The 20,801-nt window shown below is 41.9% G+C and overlaps 2 protein-coding genes across 3 annotated transcripts in view; one reads left to right on the top strand and one right to left on the bottom strand.

Annotated features, from left to right (window-relative positions):
• Positions 1-555: 555 nt before the first annotated feature.
• Positions 556-11,044, top strand: LOC115378240 (cellular retinoic acid-binding protein 1). Its single transcript, XM_030078432.1, has 4 exons — positions 556-661; positions 3,370-3,548; positions 3,638-3,751; positions 10,763-11,044. The coding sequence occupies exons 1-4, from the start codon at positions 592-594 to the stop codon at positions 10,811-10,813; spliced, it is 414 nt and encodes a 137-aa protein (XP_029934292.1). The 5' UTR covers positions 556-591; the 3' UTR covers positions 10,814-11,044.
• A 111-nt stretch (positions 11,045-11,155) lies between these two features.
• Positions 11,156-20,801, bottom strand: part of LOC115378223 (paired amphipathic helix protein Sin3a-like) — a 31,642-nt gene continuing 21,996 nt past the window's right edge. Inside the window, exons 17-21 of one of the 2 annotated variants that reach the window (XM_030078421.1) lie at positions 20,026-20,199; positions 19,463-19,555; positions 18,432-18,526; positions 15,805-16,009; positions 11,156-13,730 (exon numbers count right to left, since the gene is read on the bottom strand). In XM_030078421.1, the coding sequence (XP_029934281.1) occupies positions 13,512-13,730; positions 15,805-16,009; positions 18,432-18,526; positions 19,463-19,555; positions 20,026-20,199 (786 nt within the window). In that variant the 3' untranslated portion in view covers positions 11,156-13,511. The remainder of the gene's footprint in view (positions 13,731-15,804; positions 16,010-18,431; positions 18,527-19,462; positions 19,556-20,025; positions 20,200-20,801) is intronic. The other variant, XM_030078413.1, reaches the window with a different exon arrangement.

Here is a 20,801-nt window from a genome sequence, read left to right as displayed (position 1 = left end):
CTAAACAGGGTTATAATAGAGACGAGAGACGAGATCAGATGTGTGCACTGGATACATCTCTTAGATTATAGTTGCATTTATGTTTGTTATATACTGATGAGGAACAGTGAAAAGAGCGATAAATGTAATATGATTTATTAGAGAAGAGACTTGGTTGCTTATTTATTTTGCACATGAAGCGCCCTGTGAAAGACTCTTTAACGACCTAAATTTATAAATGCATCGTGCACCTCCATTAAGGTCAAGCGAGCGCAGGGCAGTGCTCATTTATACCGCACATGAGGCATCGACATTCCAGCTGAACCTTCATTTAGGGCCGTCATTGAAAGAAGGACATTTAATTCTCTGATGTGAACAAACCATTAAGGATCTGTGTGTGTGTGTGTGTGTGTGTGTGTGTGCAGGCGAACATCTGTGAGTGTGTGTGTATGTGTGTGGGAAAGAGAGAGAGAGGCTGTACTGGCTCATTACACAGCGAGAGAGGGAGGAGAGAAGGAGGGAGAGGGAGAAAAAGGCTGAGAGGGAGCAGAGAGAGAGGAGACGGACTGCAGGAGGCGAGAGGCTGATCCACAATCAACACCTGACGAGAAAATGCCCAATTTCTCCGGCACTTGGAAAATGAAAAGCAGCGAGAATTTTGATGAGTTATTGAAAGCTCTGGGTAAGAAACTTCCCTTTTTTCCTCCTGATATATATATATATTTTTTTTTTCAACCATTTTGACATGTTAAAGGGTTTTTCATGTTTTCCTGCCTCTGTATCAGCAAGAAGAGAGAATCAGGGAGAAGTTTTATTACCCGTGAATGTGTGTAAAGCGAGAATTTTGCCAAAATGATCCATGAATGCGCCTACTAAGGGATCAATCAAATCAATGGCCATTACTGGAATTCTGGATTAAGACTGTAATCATTTGTTTCTTACCAGCTGCGTGCTGATTCGACCGGCTTTGTGTAGTTTTCAATAGGTTTCCAAGAAGTGAAAATTGCACGAAAAAACAAATACAGTAGGGCTGAAGATGTGTCAAATACATGAATCTCAAAGTACAAGAGATTGTGCCAAATTACGCACTGTACAGATTGTAAGGAGCTTTACTTCAGCAACAGACTCAGAGGATTAAATCTGCTAACCAGCTGGTCTTAGGAGTGTGATACAAATGAGTATCTTTTGTCTTAAATACCCCAATAATGAATGTGTTGTCTGCAGAACGGCCCCTGCAAAACCTAAAGCTCCCTGCTGCAGGAGTTAAATTTTTTCACATGGAAACGGCTGCAAGAGGCCGAAACCATTTGCAGCTGATTGTAACTGCAGGAGAACAAAAACTCTCACAGTAATGTGCACGCAGAGATGCTGCGTTTGAATGATGGACCGGGAGATGAATGGCTAGGAAATGGACTAAAGCGTTCCCTCATGTAACTGTTTGTGCTGTAACTATGACAGAGAGCTTTAATAGCTTTTCCAGTCATTTGCAAGACAGGATCTATCACAGTCTACAGGAGAAACTAAACAAAGCGAACGGCGCCGGCATTCCTCCCTTTCATCACCTTGTCACTGCATCCCCCATATTTGCAACATCTGCTGATAGCCATCTCTGCCGCTGGAGGATCCCTTTATATGAAAGCCGACCGTGTAATACAGTAACGTCTTCCCCGGACCCCCGAAAAAGTGATTTCACCGAGGCGTGACTCTGCTTGAGACCGATACCTCCGTCTCAGTTCATTCCTCAGCTCATTGAGCACAATCTCACCTCTGAAACACGAGTTCAGATTTTTGTTTTCATGGCCAGGAACCAAAAGGCAAAAATATGAAGTAGCAGAACTCAAACGAGAGGGCGATCCAGGCTCTTCTATTATCAGGAAACGTGGCAACGAGGAGGAAAATATTAAAAAGCCTTTATTGCAGTGGCGAAATCATTAAAAAAAAAAAAGTGTGTTTTGACCACTCAGGGTCTTTTACACTGATGGATGATAAAATAAGTGAAGATGTTGTTCACCACCAACTTTGATCAGTGTTGACAGAAAGTCAGTGCAGATAAAAGCTCTGATCCACAATCCGTAGTAAAGAGCGCAACCAGATGTGGGCGTGGCCATGTGTCAATCATACCAAATGATAGCCATTTTTCTGCGTATCACTGCCACGGTAGCTTCTGTATAAACTGACTTGTGTCAAGGTGCTGGCTTGCTCAGGTGGAAGGTGAGAGGTTTTCTTTAGGTGAGACCAAAGCAGTAAAGGCGTCTTGGGTTTCATCCGATGTCTGTTTGTCGTTTCAAGTTAACCAACACTTTCCTTCTGCACTAAAATTTGACTGAAATACCACAGTTTGTAGCGTTTAAGGAGTTATATTAAGTAAAAGAGGGTTAGACGCAGTTTGATGAGCTGACCACACAGGACCACACAGGTGACTTGTTGATGGTCCTGTCTAGATGGCAATCCTAGATTTATGAAACTCACAAATCTAGGTTTGAATTCTCGTGAGTGCGGCTAGAGCTATAATTATGGTTAAGGTCAGATTTAGAGTTTCACAAATCTAGGGTTACCATCTAGACACAACCTCAGAAGTCAGAAATCCAAGAGATGGCAATAAAAATGGAGGTGGGCGTGTCCTGGGAGGAAGTGGGTGTGGCCCAATCGGTGTGAGACGTTAATATGTTGTTCCTCAGTCCAGGACAGACCTTGAGTTTAAATTTTGTGGTGTTACGCTGATCCATTGGGCAGCTCTGTGACTTTTGTAGTTAATCAGGTTTTCTGTGGCCCGGGACAGACCTGATCAACATTTTGTGATGATGATGTGAATCCGTCCAGAGGTTATGAGCTTTTTTTGCGATGTGCCACACCCACCGCCACGCCCCTTTTGGCAAAAGTGGATGAAAAGTTAGATACTTCTTTCATGGCCAAAGGTGCGGCTCAGGAGGTAGAGTGGTCATCTAGGTCACTGGAAGGTTGCTGGTTCGATCCCTGGTTTGAAGTGTCCTTGAGCAAGAACTCCTAGCCGCTCCTGATGGGCAGCTTGGCACCTTGCATGGCAGCTTCTGCCATCAGTGTGTGAATGTGTGTGTGTGTGAGAGGCAAACACTGTAAAGCAGGTTGGTAGATTAGAAAAGCTCCATAGAAATGCAGCCCATTTACCATTTTACCAATGACCAACCTTCCCACTAAATTTGGAAATCGGAGGAAGTTATGCCACTTTGTAATGAAGACACACATGGATTTTTACTCTGATTTCATTGGGTGGGAGACAATGTGGAGAAAGACATCTTATAAACAGATACATGCTGAGTTGCATGTGAGTTACCAAAATCTTTATTGTAGTTTACAGAAGCCATCATCGGTCCCAGGCTTACTGTTGGGGTCTGGTCATGTTTGTGCTCTCAGGTGTGAATGCGATGCTGAGGAAGGTGGCCGTGGCGGCGGCGTCCAAACCCCATGTGGAAATCAGGCAGAACGGCGAGCAGTTCTACATCAAGACGTCCACCACCGTCCGCACCACCGAGATCAACTTCCACATCGGCGAGGAGTTCAACGAGGAGACGGTGGACGGCAGAAAGTGTAAGGTAATGCTTGTTGTCCTGCCGATACATCCCATGATATGCGTTTTTAAAAGTTTAAATTGGTATTTCATACGAGTGCTCCTTTTCAACAGAGCCTGGCCACCTGGGAGACGGAAAACAAGATGTACTGCAGACAGACTCTCCTGAACGGGAACGGTCCAAAGACCTTCTGGAGCCGAGAACTCAGAGGGGACGAGCTCATTCTGGTGAGACGAGGCTCTTATTTTGTAATCAGGAACCTAAAGTATTGAACTACTTTAACCGTTTGCAGTTGTAGCGACCCGAGTGTACCAGATGTATAAAGAATGTGTGGTGAAGTCGTGCACCTCCTCTGGCCTGGGACTGACTCCCCTTAGAGGGATTTCTTTCCTGTTTCCCTTTCTCTCTGTCTAAATGAAGTAAAAAACAAACAAAAAAAAATCCAAAAGGGACTGCAGTTAACTGTCTATTCTCCTCTTTGTTTTAAAGAGTGACGCCTCCTGGTTTAACATGCTTTGATGTTCTTGGTGTTTCAGCCCAAGGCACAGCTTGCACTCAGTGACTCCTCATTTCATGTAAAACCTGTAAGAAGCAGATGTTTGGAGGCTTTGCAACGTGGGATGGGATGTCAGATCCCAAGGTCACTATCCTCGGCCACATGGGGCATCGCTGGCCTTCTAGTCCGTCTGCAAACAAGAAACAAAGGATGCGTAAAAGCTTCGTGAAGGAGAAAAGTTGCCCACACAAATAAATCAATATTTTATAAGGAGGGTTTGAGCCAAACTAAATGCACTGAGGAGAAAAAACAGTCCTCCAGGGCTGTTCCTGGGCTCTAATCTGATTTGTTAAAATGTGTTCAGTGCAAATCAAACAACTAATCACCTCAAGGAAGCCTCGCTGACTGTCAGTTCGCTTCGCTGTCAACAAGGCTGGGAAATAAACCTTGTAGGAAAGTGAGACTGTAACAGTACCTATGCAATATTTTTTTTTTTTTTTTTTTTTTTAAATCCAAAGTCATTATATCTCTTAAATTGATGCCACGTTGGCTGATGACAACAGGGTCAAAGCTGAAATATGTTGAGCAGTGCAAGGCAGACAACCCAAGCTGTGTGTGCCACCCAAGGGTGAGATTTAAACTGATTTAAAAGGGGATTGGCTTGTCTTATTTTTCCTATCTGCTCCACACAAGCAGAACAACGGGCAGAAAACGGTTTCAAAGCCAGTTTCCAAATCTCAGCGCTAACATGTTGATTTTGAAGGACCAGACAGTCTTGGGATGTGAGTGCAGAGTGAAACTGAACTAAAGTCAATAAAGCATGTAAGGTGCCCGGGCAGTTTGCCAGGGAGAGCTTTGTCCTCCTCACTGCCAGCGACTGCCACCCGGCTTTCTCATGCACAATGCAGTGATGTGTGGTGGAGTCGCCCCCCGTTATGAACCTAAAGGCGAAGTGACAGACGGCATCGAGAGGCTTAAGAGCAGAATCAAGAGAGCGCATACAAAGACCAATAAGAAATACATAAAACTCAAAATAGCAAACAAAAGTAATAATAAAATGAGTAAGATCTGAAAAAAAGAGAAACTAAAAAAAGTAAAACCTCCAAAATAGTAGATAAAAAGTAAATAAATGGTCAAGAGTGCAAGATAAAAAAAAAAAAAAATAAATAAAAAATACTGAAAAAGAGGACATGTATAGAAGTGAAAGGTGGGATATTAAAACAAAAACAATCCAGAAAATAAAAAGGATAGACCAAGAGGGCAAACAGGCCAAAATGCAAAAATAAATAAAAATTCAATTAAAAGCCAGGCTAAAAACATCTGGAAAGCTGTTCCAGAGTCTTGGGCCACGGTAATAAAAGGACGCCTCAGTGAATGTTTTTGTTCTGATTTTTAGGGAAAACACCACAACACCAGAAGACCTGATGGTTCTCGAAGGCCAAAAGCAAAAGCATGTGATTATGAACGTCACCGTTTATTCGCTAAACCTGTTTCCATAGCAACTCATTCACATTTTTCTTTTATTGATACACCAACTCCCCCAACTCCGTCCCCCAAGCGTAAAAACCTTTTTTGCAATATTTATTTATTTATTTATTTTTTTTTTCGAATTTTCAGTGTTTCCATTTGGGTTTTTAATGCGCAAATTGAAAATGCGAATAAAAACAGGTGGACGGAAACCCACCTGGTGTCATCTATCCAGAAACCCAAGGTTTTGTATAAGAAGATGCTCTTTCAGCTGGTGTCCCATTGAGAGCAGTAATGTTTAACTTCCACGGCACTTGGCAACGACACTGTGCACTTAGACCAAACACATCCTTCCCCTTCATTCTGAACCCTCCTTTTCCCTCATTCATTTTCCTTGTCAAAGAAGGAAAAAAAAGGGGGGCATACCAGAAAGGCTGAAAGCGAGCGACTTCTTTGGGACTCGCTGCTCTGAATGCCCCTCTAGCTTGTGGCAACACCTATTCAACGGCTCCATGGGGACACTTCAATGAGGTTTCAAAGGCGGTGGCTGTTTCTGCTCTTTCTGCTGCCGCCGGTGCCGCTCACCATCCCAGCGCCATACGTTTGGTGTTAGCCCCTGCATACCAAGCAGCGCTGCATGTTCTTGCATCCATCAAAAACACTCGAGTCTCCAGTGCACAGTCGTTCAGATTACCGAGACAATGAGGTTTTCTGTAAACATCTGGGCCTGCTTGGTTTTATAGGCCAGATGGACAACAAAGCCTGGGTCCAATAACAGCGGAGTCCAGTTTGGATGCGAAGGGGATATCCTCTAATCAGGAAAACATTGCAGAGGGGCTTTTACAGGGATTGGATGCAGATTCGTAACAGGGAAACAAAGCTTTGAACAAGACGGAATCTGTTTTTATTCAAGATAAGGGCGTAGGCTTCTGTCGGCGCTGGACTGATAGACTGTAACGTGATAGGCATGTGGGGTTAAGTCATCGGAAAAAGTTGTGATATTTCAGAGATAAAGTCATGAGTTTGCTGCGATACCAGCGGGGAGGGGCGAGGACAGATGTATTCCCTGATGCTCTGTAATTTAACAACATTTCCCGCGTGTCACATTTGACTAATTACACTGTTTACATGTAAAGGATTTGAGGAGATTCAAATGATGATGAGGCAAAGATGTTTGGCACCGCAGACCCATGGTCAGCTGAAGGACGGAGAATTTTTGGATGGACAAACGATTTCAGTTCCAAGTTGAAGCTGCAACCGTTCAAAGTGCAAAGACCTGGATGCACATTTTTCAAAACTAAAACAACATGTACAAGCACTGACCACCGCAGTTTCACACGGGAGGGAACGCCAACTTGTGATGCGCTAAAGAACGATCGTCAGAATAATAGAACTTAGAAAAGCCTCAGGAGGTCAGGACAGCTCTTTTAACTCTTCATAATCCAAAATATTAGAGCATCTGGCTGTTTCTGTGAACATCTGACATTAAAACATCAGGTTCAATGCAGGCATTTAAAAGTATCGAAAAAACTTTATGGTCTACGTAATGCTGATCATTTGTGCACTTTGGCTCAGTTTGAAAAATGCTCATGTTTGAGGTTTTGAATTGAAAACACCTGTAGTTTAGTCATCAAATTCATTCAGTAAATAGCCTTTTAACTAAATTCTCACAGGCCAGCAGTCACAACACTGGGTGCTGATTGGCCGAGAGCACCATTAGCTTTAATTCAATGAGGTAAACCTGCTGGGGGAATCCATCGTCCAGTCCAACTGCAGCAAACTGGCCAGACTGGAAGGACTTCAGCAGTTGTTTGTTAAGGAGAGCCAATCAGGAACAAACAGGTTCAGCTGTGACGTGTTGACTGAAATTAGCCCAAATCTACTTTTAAAAGAATGGATTTAGAAAATGAATTAGTAACCCCTTATTTTTTTTTATTATAATAAGTACCTCAAGATTTAGCCACTAAAATGTCATACTTGAACATCGTCAGAAAATTTTAGTTTAAAACGTGAGGAACATGAAGCCACGATGTAAACCCTTCCTGTGGTAAATTTACTGTTCCTCACAATATGTGAAATGTACCTGCTAGATTTTAATTCTAGTGAATGCTCTTTCTTGTTAAAGGAAGAATATTTTGGACAAAATATCCCTTTTTCCATCTTACCCAGACTGAGACAAGATGTTCGATACCATTTTCACATCTGTACATCTGGAGGTTCGGCTCATACAGGAACTGAACACAATACTTTGTAAAAAATGAGGCAGCTTCACAGTTGCTGTAAGGTTTATTTCTTCACTTTGACGGAGCCAGGCTAACGACTTCCATAGTCTTCAAGTCTTTATGCTAAGCTAACACAAAATGCTCCCCATAGGAACTGAACCACTGGACGTGAGGAGGGAATACTCCAACATTTTGGGCAAAATCCCCCTTTTCCGACTTCCCCAAAGCTACAAGCCTGCCACGCCACTGTTCACACAGGAATCTGAACGAAAAAAAAAAATAAAATGCACACAAATTTGAATCAAAGCATCGGCCAGCAGATGAGGAAATTAGGCTCTGAGAGAAGGATGGACGTGGGGCGTAATGAGGACAAGATGTGGTGGCTGACTGCTCACTGCCGTCCAACATGGGTGGATGTGAGGATGCTTTGGTTAAACGACCACTTTAAGGAGTCTGCAGTGGGCAAACACACGAGGAAATAAAACCTGCTCTCACCTGCCCGTCCCAGGATCAGCATAGACTTCCTTCGCGTTTCAAGCCAGTGTAATATTGATTTTTGGAGAATATTTCTGTCCTGATAATGGCTTGTGTGTAATGTGTGAGTGGTTTGTGAGTGTGTGTGTTGGTCGTGCTGGTGTCGGGGGCGTCCTCTGGCCCCGGCCCAAGTCTGCGATCTCCTGCGGGCTTTAATGGGCCTCATTGATCATGTTGTTGAGAAATGCCAATGGACCCTGATGTTACCTCCAGTTAATGTCTCCCCCGGCATCACGCCTCATGCCAGATGGAGTCATCTTAGCTCCATCGTTTTTTTTTTTTTTTTTTTTTCCCTCCCTTAAAGCCCTGGCCTGCGTCTGCGTCCTGCCTCACTCCATGGCCTGGGTTAATGATGATGTGTGGTGCTGACAACTCGGGATGCCATATTGTTACGCCCCTGAGACTCCCATAAATCTTCAAACTCAGACACAGCCGCGCCTCACCCTGGGCATCCAAGTGGTTTTTCCCCTTTTTTTATCAGTTTTTGTCATGCGTGCGTTCCTCCTGCAGCTGCCATTTTCCCAGCTGAGCAATGTGTCAGACTGAGATCACGTCTTAGCCACCGCTGATGCTGCACAGAGACGGGACTCCGTCAGGGCAGCAGGAAACCAGGAGTTTATCATGCGATTTAAAACCTAACACCCTAAAGAAAATCTGACCTTTGGCGTAGTGTGTGTGTGTGTGTGTGTGTGTGTGTGTGTGTGTGTGTGTGTTGTCTAGTTCCCTGGGTGTGATCCGAGTCCTCATGGTGCTGAAATCTCCTCATCAGCTGCTCCGTGCTCCCCTGGGCTGCAAATGCACAACACTGGATTTCTCTCTCCATTCACTTCCATAGAAGGACAGCAATTAGCTTTCCTCACTCCTTCACAGTTACTGATGCATTCCTGTTGTTACTGTTTTCAGAAAAATACATATATATTTTTGAGTCAGGGTTGTTAGCCCTGGGCTCTACTTCCAAGATCCGGAGATGTGTGTTTGAAAACAACAACAACAAAAAAAAAAACAGGAGAGGGGGATCAGCCCTCACCTCAACCCCGACCTGGAGAACCAGGGGATCCGTCTTTGTCTGGTTTCTACCCTTCGACCTGTGTCCCTTCCAGGAGTACAAGACTCCAGCTGACAGCCTCCATGACCCCTAGAGCTCCAACTTTTTCCCTGAGGAGTACATGTGCTCCTCACACAAATACTACACAGCAAAATTTAGCACAGTGAAAAATGATCAAGAAACAGTTTTTTTTTTTTTTTTTTTTTTAAACCAACTATTAACATGCACATTTACACTCAGTGTCCACTTTTAGGTCCAACTGCACGATCTAAACCAGTCCAATCCAACTGCTGCCTATAATGCTCAGCTTGTCTTGTTGTCACGGTAACAGAGGTGTTCATTCACTTCTATGTTTGGCACTGAGCTCATAGTTAGTGCTGCTGTTGGACTGGACTGCACTTTACTGACAGCTGTTTCCACTATTCTGTCCCCCCAATTGTATATAAATAGGGAGGACAAAAAATGAGAAACACCTCAATATAATGTAGTCCAGTAGCAGACCTCTGAAAACTACAACCTCAGTAATAAACACAGAATTAAAGTGACACATTCTGCACCCACATCTGTGCAATAGCACCTACAAACGACATCACACATCAGCCTTTGTCTATTAGACACAAAGGCTGCAGTTTCATATTAAAAACTTTCCACTGGCAAACCAATGGGAGGCTTTTATTGTGAAGCCACTAGAGGAAACAGCCCTTTGCATGTGAATAAAAATGGGAATTTTTAAAATGATACCAGACTGCTGTTCAGTGTTGTGTGCCTGTACTCTAAACTTGAGGTAACATTACTTCACATTCCTATGACCTTTAATAATCAGCTGTTTTGTATTTGATCATTTGTGACAAAAGATAGCAGTAGATTGCAATCTTTACTTTTCCGGTTTGCACAGATCTATTTTAAAGGGTAAATGTGAGTGAAATGTAGAACCCTGTGAGGTGGTGATCCCTTTGAGACCAAACAAAGCGGATTACACCAATATAATGAACATGTTCTGGTACCCATTTTCTGATGAAATAAAATGACTCTTTTCTCATAATGTTCCTATTTGAACTGGAAAATAGATCCGGCACGTAGCGTCTGCAGGAAACATGGTAACCTTGCACTGGGAAGAAATGACCTGATCCACTTCATTAGTGTTGGTTTATGCGTTAAAAGTGTTATTTTGGGAGCTGTTTTGCTGTGGAAGTGAATGGAGAGATATCATTTCTAAGGTGGTTTTAAATGATGAAAATGTAAATGGATAATTAATTCAACTGCAGTCTGTACAAACGTACAACCATGTGTGAAAATCTGTTTTCCTACAGTTCTGTCCATCTTACTGTTTCTGAAGCTCCACCAGTTCATCCTCGTCCCTCAGAAGATGAAGATATCAGCCTCTTTAATCACAGAAACCTTCGGATGTATCCAGGTGATGCTGATAAAATGTTAATTATTTCTACCCCCCCTCTTCTCCTCCATCTTGTTTCAGATCTTCGGAGCGGACGACGTGGTGTGCACGCGGATCTACGTTCGAGGGTAGCGGCTCCGACACAGCTCAAACGTCCCACCGCAGACGCCGCCATGAATACAAAAGTCAACGCTGAAATATTTCACACAGCAGCAATGCACCTCCATAACCTGTTTCTGATATTCACACAGTGCTTTGTCTCTTCATACATCACACTTTCACCTGCTCCCTGCTATTCTGTTCCTTTTTCTATTTAAGTTTTTTTCACCTTTGGAAGTAAAACGATATATGAAAGTATGGTCTGTTTGTTTGTAATATTGTTTGATTTATGCCTTATTTCTTGGGACAATTAAAAAACAAAACATTTTTGGCTTATATGTTTGAAGCACCCAATGACAGTACAAACCGTTTCAGTCTATTCAAAGGATAGTTTAATGTCAAACACCATACTACACTCATGTACAACATCATAAAAGTCAAAAGAAGACGTGGCAAAGAGTACAGACACATTAAATGTGGTACAAACTGTTGTCTTTATGTACAATCCAGCTCCCCCGGTTCTTCCTGTAGTATTTCATATTAAACACGGTAAATATAAAAATAAAAACCCAAGTTGTAAACTGTTCCAAGATTGTCTATAGCTGGTTATATTATTGACAGTTGCCTTATTAATGGAGTTTCCCGCGAAAATGTTGACATGAAAATTTTGTCAGGTAGCTTCATTTCGGCGGTGTCGCCGAGTCGCTGCCGCCGTCACATGGTCCGTGTGTAACAACACGCGTTTCGTCTTTTTTTTCTTTTGTGTCTGTGTTCCTTCAATCTTGAGCAAACTGCTGCATTCCTATGTTCGTTTAACACAATTTTATATATTTCACCTGAAAGTTTGAACATAATGCTCAGTTTTTAATCATGAACTGAGATTCAAAACGCACAGATTTTGGACAGATATGCAGGTTTGGAGCGAAGAAAGCGAGGCACGGGACGCGGCATGATGTTTTTTTTTGTTTTTTTTTTCCCCTGGCACCACCTGAGAAACCAAAGACTAACAGAGAGATTTTGTCTAATGTCACCATTTCCCCCTCATGTGGCCAATTACAGTTTCATAAAACAAACTGCGGAGGGGTTAACAGCGACGGCACGCCATCCCCTGTTTTTAACGGGAAAACAACATTCACTTTTGTATTTCAGCAAAAATACAAACTGATAGCTTTGACGTACTGTACTGATTATTGCTCTTTTTGTTTTCGTGATCCTAAAACTGTACATTAGCTGTATGGCTGACATTCACATATAGACCCACTATACATCTGTCAGTGTTTTGCTGTCAACACTGGGCTTTTATAAAACACAAAAACACAAACCATGAAGAGTTTTTTTTATAGGCGACGCACTGTGAGAACACCGTGACTACAAAGTTTTGATATACAGGTTTTATGTGACCAGCCTGTCCTCGCACAGATCATAACCGTTTGGTAAATGGAAAAATGTACATACAAGAAAAAAAAAAAAAAAAAAAAAAAAACAACGAGAAAGCACTGTCGGGAGGTTCAGTGCTTTTGGAAAACAGACTTTCAAAAGCATAAAATTGTTGCTTGGCTACATTCAGTCATCTTAAAACCACAAGTGACACTGACGCCGAAGAGTGAAGGTAGAAAACATTTGTAGCAGGGGGGACAGTACTGCTGTGAAACACGTATAAAATAGTCGCTTTCGAGGAAACTGGAAAAGCTCTACTAAACAAAGACGTTAAGGAAAACACGCTCAACAGACCACAGAGGAAAAAAAGGGTCTCTAATTAACATCCTTTGGTAAAAACCTTAGTTAAAATGTTTGTATTTGTTTGTTTTTTTTGTTTCTTTTTAATATAGTTCTCTGCAACCTCTGGTTAAAGATTGATACTACGTTTGTTAAAGTACGCTACACATTTAAGAACATCTGATTTTAAAAAAAGAAGAAAAAAATCTATATAAACAAGATATTTACAGGAAATGTCTGGGCAGTCAGAACTAAATTTTTCCTCGATACACTGCACTGGCATCGTTATCGGTGTCAAGCGTCGACCCCGCGGATGCCGGAGACGCTGAATACATAGTGCACTATTGCCTTTTGTCACCCAAGGAAAAAAAAAAAAAAAAAAAAAAAAACATTCACAGGCTTTACAATTTTACAGCTGGAAGCTAAAATAAGCTTCATGTCCTGGTACAAACGTTTTCACAGAGGTCACGGGTCTGTACTAGTTCATGCTACTCAAAGAGAAAAGTTGAGGTTCTGTTTTTCTGGGGGTTTTGTTGTTTTTAAATGTTCCTCTTATAAAGTAAAGAAGTGGTCCTCAAAAAAACCAAAACATAAATTTATCGTCACCTAGGCGAGTGTTAGTCATGAAATGCTTAAATAGGCGCACGGTGTCAACTTGTCAACTGCTCCAATGAGAAGACGCCAGCCTCCTGGTGACTGATTCCACGAGGACACTATTTCTGTGTGTGTGTGTGTGTGTGTCCCACGCAAAAATCTGCATTTTAACATTCTCACTGGATTACTAAGACAGGTGCCCCCCCCAACAGGTGACAGCTTGTAAAACCTCACTTGAAAGGCTTCAAAGTTCCTGTGTCTGTTCCACCACATTCGAGGAAAAAAAAAAAAAAAAAAAAGTAGTAAGTGTGTCCACGTCGCACGGCGGGCGACTCGTGGACTGAGAACCGACCAACGTTTTGGCAAGTGGATCCAGCAACAGCAGGTCCGGAAAGTCCCCACGGAGACGCGTTTTAACCGGCTACAGAGTTCGGTACTTCACCCGGTACTTGTTGACGTTGAGGTAATGCAGCACCTCGGGGACGCAGGTGGTGGAGCAGGACACCAGGCCCTCACGGCCCTCTCCCATCAGCCACTGCTGGCTGTCGGCGGCCATGTCGCTGGTCACGTGCTCCTTGGCCCAGGCGTCCAGAAAGGCCTGGAAGCGTCTGTGCAGGCGGGTGTTGACCCGCTGGTGTGACTGCAGGAGAAAAACACACCTCTGTGATGCCAGGACAAGATTTACACATTTCAAGAACGCAAACAGACTAAATTAGATTCTTTTTTGGCTGCAGTCCATTATTAATTACATATTAATTATAAAAAATAACTTCAATTAATTATTCTTAAAAAGTCCCTTAAACTAATCATAAACACATTGTCAATGCTTGATAAATATTTTTTCAAATAATTTAAAAGAATAAACAAAATACTGACTGACTGATTGACTGACAACAGCTCCCTTGGACAGAGCTGGGCGATATGGACAAAATCAAATATGACAGTATCTTTGATCAAATACATCGATATCGATATTGTGAGGATATTGTATCGATGGCTACTGGTCCTTTTACAATATTGACACAAAAAGATTTCAGTAGACATGATGAACAAGAAACAATAACAAATAATAAATTTACTGTCATATTGCCTTTAAAAACCAGGAGATGACCACACTTCTGTCACAGCGCTACATTACAACATCTAAAAGCCCAGATGATATCTAGTCTCAAATTACAGTTTCCAGGTGGTATCAGCGAATCTCCCAGGCAGAGAGAAACGGCACTCAGGGAGCGTAAATCTGATGAATCTCCAGAGGTCATTGATGTTGGATATATTAGAAATGTTGGCACACTAAAACATTAAAAGTGAATAAAAAAGTAGACTTATTCATTCGGCCCCAGGTCAAATGTAATGCCTCCCACATTTTAAGACTTTAAAATATTAAACTCTAAATTTCTGACCTGTTACAACACAGCGTTCATAGTGTCACCTGATTAATATTCACAAGAAAAACTCAAAAACAAGACTGAGCTGACACCATAAACACCATATGCAGCCTGAGCCGTGTGACAGCAGAACGGTGTGAATGTACGTTATCAGCATCAGGATGATGTCAACTCCACTACAAACCAACCAACCAACCAAAAAAAAAAAAACACAAAACAAAACAGAAACAAAACAAGAGGCTGTTGTTCTGTCCGCTCCCTATCAGCATCAACTAAAAAAAGTCACTTTTTTTTTTTTTTTTTTGGGTACTGACTCCAGATACACGTCCAGTTGTTGGGCTGGGCTCCTGCATCTGAGCCGTGTGAACCCTCCCGAGGTCAGCTGAGAAAAAAAGAGTAAATCTGTTCTCTCGGTTTAGAGAACCGAGTATAATTTGAGCAAATCTGTAGGAATGGATTATCAATCTGAGAGCATAGATTGTAAACAGTGCACAGTCGCACTTTTCTCCCTCAGCTGACCTCAGGGGGGCGCTGTAGATTAGCACTACCATGTATTTGGCTCAGGCCTAGAGGTAGTACATCGGTAGCCAAATTATGGAGACTGTGTCCAATTCTGGCCAAACGGTCAGTCACACAACTTCAGGTTGTTTTTGTATTTCATTTTCAACAGTTGCGGATAATAATTTAGTAATGTTTAATTACACCTATTTGAGAAGGTAAGTACAAAGTTTTATTATGATATATTAATATTTGGGCACATAAATCATTGTCTTTTTACCTCAAGCAGGAAAAAGCTGCCAGACTCCAAAGATTTCTCTTTGGGCGACGGCTGTTTTTTGTTGAAATTCACTATTTTATTTGTCGTCTGCCCTCCAGTCAGTCTGTAACGCTGCTATCTTACACAGCCTGAACTGCCCAGTGAAAAGCTCAAGCTCTGCACAAAAGCTTAAGCAGCCACTGACATTGTGAAGTTACAGGAAGGGTTAATGTCGATGCCGACCCAAACCCAAACATGTGGAAATGACATGACAATTGTCATTTCGAGGCGACTGGCAAAAAACAGCAAATTGAAGTAAAAAAAAAAAACGCATTTAAAAACGCACAGATACAGCACGGCAGAACCATGACAACTCTGAATAAAAACAGCAACAGATCAAATAAATTAGAACAAATGTCACCGAACTGTGTGTCAAATTGTGCTTCGCTGCCTTTAACAGGATTTAACGTTGATAGTAATCAAACTATTACTACTATGAATACTAACGCTAATATTAACAATGATGTGAACTGCAGCTCCTGTATGCTCCTGATGCCGCCTGTGCTTACCTGATGAGCCCGTGTGAGCGCCGTGTGCCGGTACATGTAGTCCTCCGACTTGCAGACGTACACCATCTTGTACGAGTTGAGCTTGAACATGCACTCCATCTTCAGTTCGCCGCTGCCGTCCTGCGACTTGTCCGAGCCCTTGGTCATCCTCTCCTGCTGAAGCTGCTCCCAGCCTCTCTGGCACTTCCTTATCCTCCTCAAATTCCTGATGGTCAGAAGAGACAAGCCCGCCATGAGTACACGAGTCTGACCCGGGGGAGAATCTTGCCCTTTACCCCACACATTAAAACAAAACAAAACAAACAAACAAAAAAAAAAAATACATCACGTTTACAGGGAAAGTTCGCACAAATTTCTAAAAAATTGTCAAAAGTTTTATTTTCCCTTCAGCGTATTAAATGGAACTACTGTGTGTAACTTTTGGCCTAAGTGATGTGGTCAACCGTAATACATACAAATCTTAAGTAATAACAGTATTGTAAAAATTTGAGAGGACTGTCCCTTTAAACAAGTGTTTGTTTTTTTAAACCCATGCATGGCAACTCACCGAGTAACAGAATTAGATAGGGAGTCAAATCATTCGTGGGAAATGTGGATCTATAAGAGCAGCAGAGGCAGCAGTAGTAATATTTCTCTACAGTGCACTTCCGTTGCACATCCAGGTAGATAACTCTGTCGTTAAATGCTAAATGTGCTTGGCAAAACAAAAAATAAAAAAAAAAATTTCGTTTAAAATCGGAAATGATCCAGATTTTGTGCAGGCATTAAAAATGCAATTCACCCCGCTTGAATGAAAGTTTTAAATGTGTACTTACCACCAAGGGCAGAGGTGAGCGAGGACTGAAACCATGAAGCCCATTTTTGGCATTCAGGGCTCCACTTAAAAGACATGACAGTGAGGCCAATTTCAAAATAAAAACGTGAGAAACAACATGTTTTAATAATCGCTGCCAGATGGGATACCAATCCAAAATATATGAGCTGAGAATACTTCTATACGCACATACTTCCACTGACAATGTACAGAGTGTCATGATCATGCGATGAAGACCCAATATAACTGCAAAAAGAAACTGCTGGATTTTCACTGCCGTTGAAGTTTTTCTCTTTTTTGAGGAGAAGGGCCGAATCGAGTGACTTCTCGCTCGTGCTGCTGACCTCTCATAGATTTCATGTGAGAAAAAAGAACGAGATGTGGGTGAGCCCACTGATAAATCATAGTCAGGTACCAGATTTATGCAATGGGTTAAACAAGAGGAAACTGAGAGCAAGAGTTTTTTTTTGTTGTTGTTGTTGTTCTTTTCCTTGGGTCTTTTGAGAAATCTTTTGAAATGTTTATGGTAATGGACAGCCATCTCAAAAAAAAAAACGTCAACAAGCACCAACAACCAAACACAGACAGGCTGGATGTGCAACACTCATCTTGGGCTTTAAGACAGTGCGGACCCAACCACCCCTCCATGCACAGCTCTGAGGTGTCAGGAAAGAAATACACCAACATATGAACATACAATTCAGACCATCGTTTTATTTACAAGCCCCACTCCTCTGTACAAGTGTTGCAGATAATGTGCTTGGCCAGCGTTTTTGAAAGACTTTAGCATCTCGCACACCTGTGGAACAAAACGCTGCAACGGGAGTGCACTGTATCCACAGAAAAGTATCACACACACACATAATATTGAGTATATTAAACACTCAAACAAATGGACATTTGAAACATTTACAGTTATAAACAGTGATTAAGTCACATACAGGACCTCTCATATGAATACAATCACAAACACAGGGCATGAAAAGGCAGAAAAGAAAACCATGATTTTATACCTTTAACAAATTCACTCAGGTCCTATGAAAGAGCCCTAGTCTATAAATCTCAGGTCAAAAACCACAATAGAAAATGACCAGTGTGACATAAAATGACAAAAGGCAGAACCCATTTGTTTTTTGTTTTTTTTTCTGGCAGTTTCAGCATTCAACCACTATTTGTTCTCTAAGCTATACAATGCAAAAACAATTTGAAATCAACACATCGTGTATAATTATAATCATAAACCCAATGATTCAATAGTTTTCAAGTAAGGTGAAAATTCAAAAGCATGATTAAGCCGATACTATTTTTTAAAAAAACAAAAAAAACCTCCATAGTCATAAATAAAAGTCCCATTAAAAAAGGAACTGAATCAATGCATAAATAAATTCCTCGCTTAAAAAAGATGGTCATATATTTATATATATATATAGATATATATATAAAGTGCAATCTTCATGTGAGGCAGAGGTCAGAAACAGAAAAAAGTTCACAGCCAATGCGATTCTTTCCAGACAGGAGGGCAGTGAGGCACTGCAAGCATTTCACCTTAATTTTGGAGTTATTGCCTTACCAAAACTCTTGCTCGTGTTACGTTCTGTCCGTTACTAATAAGGCTCTGAGAGATTTGTGATTAGAGGGCCTCCTATATCAGGCTTGTGCAAAAGTGCCACTGGTTCTAGCTCTGAGAAGGAGCCGTATTTGGCAGCTGGTTTGGCTTGTCAACAGTGGAATGGCTGCTTGGCTGACTAGAGCCTTAGGGCAGATGCTTTAAGGTTGTGAAGAAGACAAGAGGGACACATGGCTGGGGCCTCACCTGGGGAGGAACACAGGCTTCTGGGCCAGATGCTCCCGCAGCTCTGGGGACGCAGAGTCTGAGTTCAGGTATCTGCCCACGTAATCTGACCACCTCTGTGGAGAGAGCGGATGAAACAAGTCAGCACGCCGTGAAACACAGAACTCGGACTCGCTGCCGGGAGCGATGTGCGTTTTGGGCAGAAGCAGTTCCCATAGCTCAGGTACACAATGCAGATTCATAATTAATAACTGCTGTTGCATGTAGTTTTGACTGCATTTGAAATGTTAGTGTTACCGTTTCGTTGCATGAATTTAATAGTCCAGTCATTTTATGAAAAAACCTAGGACAAATTGCAAGAGAAGCAAACTCAGCTGATTTTGTATCCTCAGTTTGTCCTGAGTGAGGGAAAAAAAAAGTCCCAAAGAATCCCATTGGTGGAAAGTTTTGAAAATCACCTATTTATGACCACATATTACCAAAAAACACTGTTTTTAACACACAGGGGAAAGGGGTTCAACATTTTACTTTCAGATATCACTATACAAATTCACAAGATGATTACACACAAAAAGAAATGAATTAAAAGGTTAAACCTTTTAATTCACTGTTTAAATGTCTCTTCTGTCATTTATTCCTTATATTCCTTATTATCTGATTTGATATGCGCTAATAAGGAATATAAGGAATAAATGACAGAAGAGACATTTAAACAGTGAATTAAAAGGTTTAACCTTTTAATTCATTTCTTTTTGTGTGTAATCATCTTGTGAATTTGTATAGTGATATCTGAAAGTAAAATTTTGAAACCCTTTCCCCTGTGTGTTAAAAACAGTGTTTTTTGGTAATATGTGGTCCTAAATAGGTGATTTTCAAAACTTTCCACCAATGGGATTCCTTGGGACTTTTTTCCCCCTCACTCAGGACAAACTGAGGATACAAAATCAGTTGAGTTTGCTTCTCTTGCAATTTGTCCTAGGTTGACCCCAACTTTGGCCTAAAATTACTGGACTATAATGCAGCTGGCAAATGATAATCAAGTTGTGTCTTACCTCTGCCTCAGCCGGCTCGTCTGAGTTTTCCTCTTCTGTGTCCAGCAGCTCCATGGCCAGAGAGACACTTCCTCTGCTCTTCACAAACATCAGCTGGACGAAACAGAAGCAATGAGAGGCAGAGGAGTGTCAACAGTGTGTGTTAGTGTGGTGTCCAAAATTATCACTCAACAGTTTACTCAACCTGCAAAGACGTGTATGCACATTGTATTTATTAATCTAATTGTTCAATATTAATCCCCACCAAGGAGGCACTATCCCTCAAAGAAAATGATTAGTGTGGGATTCAGAGGAAACTTTTTGTGTCACTTGAACAAAATCCTGTGTCAGACGTTCTTCTGCCCTGCTGAGAATAAAACACCAGGGAAACTTACACTTCTTGGTATGAAAAAATGTGGAGATACTCGGTGTAAGCCTAAAATACCAGCTGTAAGCAACATCAACACAAAACGTTTTGACTGCACTGAAGCCTGATGAGGGAAATCATAGTAGTGACACAGACAACAAGCTGGAGAGGGGGAGCAGCATGAAGAGGCAGGACTCCACCCGTGTGTCTGAGGTACCTTGAAGCAGTTTTCATCGGACATGAGCTGCTCGGCCTTGCGCTGGTAGGTCCCCTCAGCCGCGGCCCTGGACGCCTGGGTGGACAGGGAGCCCCCGGTGGCCTTGTTGGCACTTTCACTCAGGTACAAGTCCGTCACACGCACACAAACGTCATCGCTCACAATGTGCTGGAGCTGTGGACCAAATCAGATTAATATGCCGCCGTTAAGCCGCTGTTAAAGGAAGATTCAACCATAAAAAAAACAAAACAAAACAAAACACATTAACACTGTTTAAATACAAACATGCATGTTGAGGATGGAGAGGAAGGACTTGACCTCTGTGACCTCTGACCTCTCCTACAAACTATGAAGTCACCGGAGCACACGCCTTTCCGGCCACTGGCGCAGTGGAGGTTCTTGGGAAATGGTGTTTTCCAGGTTCTGATAACAAAATTCTGTTTCTTTGCCTTCTTCTCATTAAATGTTAGATGAAGCATTAATTCTCTGGATGCTAATTATTATAAAATCAGTATATATGGTTATATCTCCCTAAGCCTGCAAAGCTATCAGGATTGAAACTTTCTTTAAGTTCTCAATAAACTTTGCATGATCAAATTCGATCAATGCAGAGGCAACAGGCGAGAGAGAATCCTCAGTAATTTGAGAGTCACTGATTTAATACCATATCGCCCATTTCTAATAGACACGAAATATGGATTTGACCCATTTTCGGCCTGGGACACACCATTCTGACTTCAAAGAACAAGACAAGACAGATGATCAGATCGCTTGGC

Source organism: Myripristis murdjan, chromosome 3 (assembly GCF_902150065.1).
Source record: "Myripristis murdjan chromosome 3, fMyrMur1.1, whole genome shotgun sequence".
In the NCBI taxonomy this organism is placed as follows: Eukaryota; Metazoa; Chordata; class Actinopteri; order Holocentriformes; family Holocentridae; genus Myripristis; species Myripristis murdjan.
Note: the sequence above shows the minus strand (reverse complement) of the source record. Positions and strands in the feature narration are given on the sequence as shown.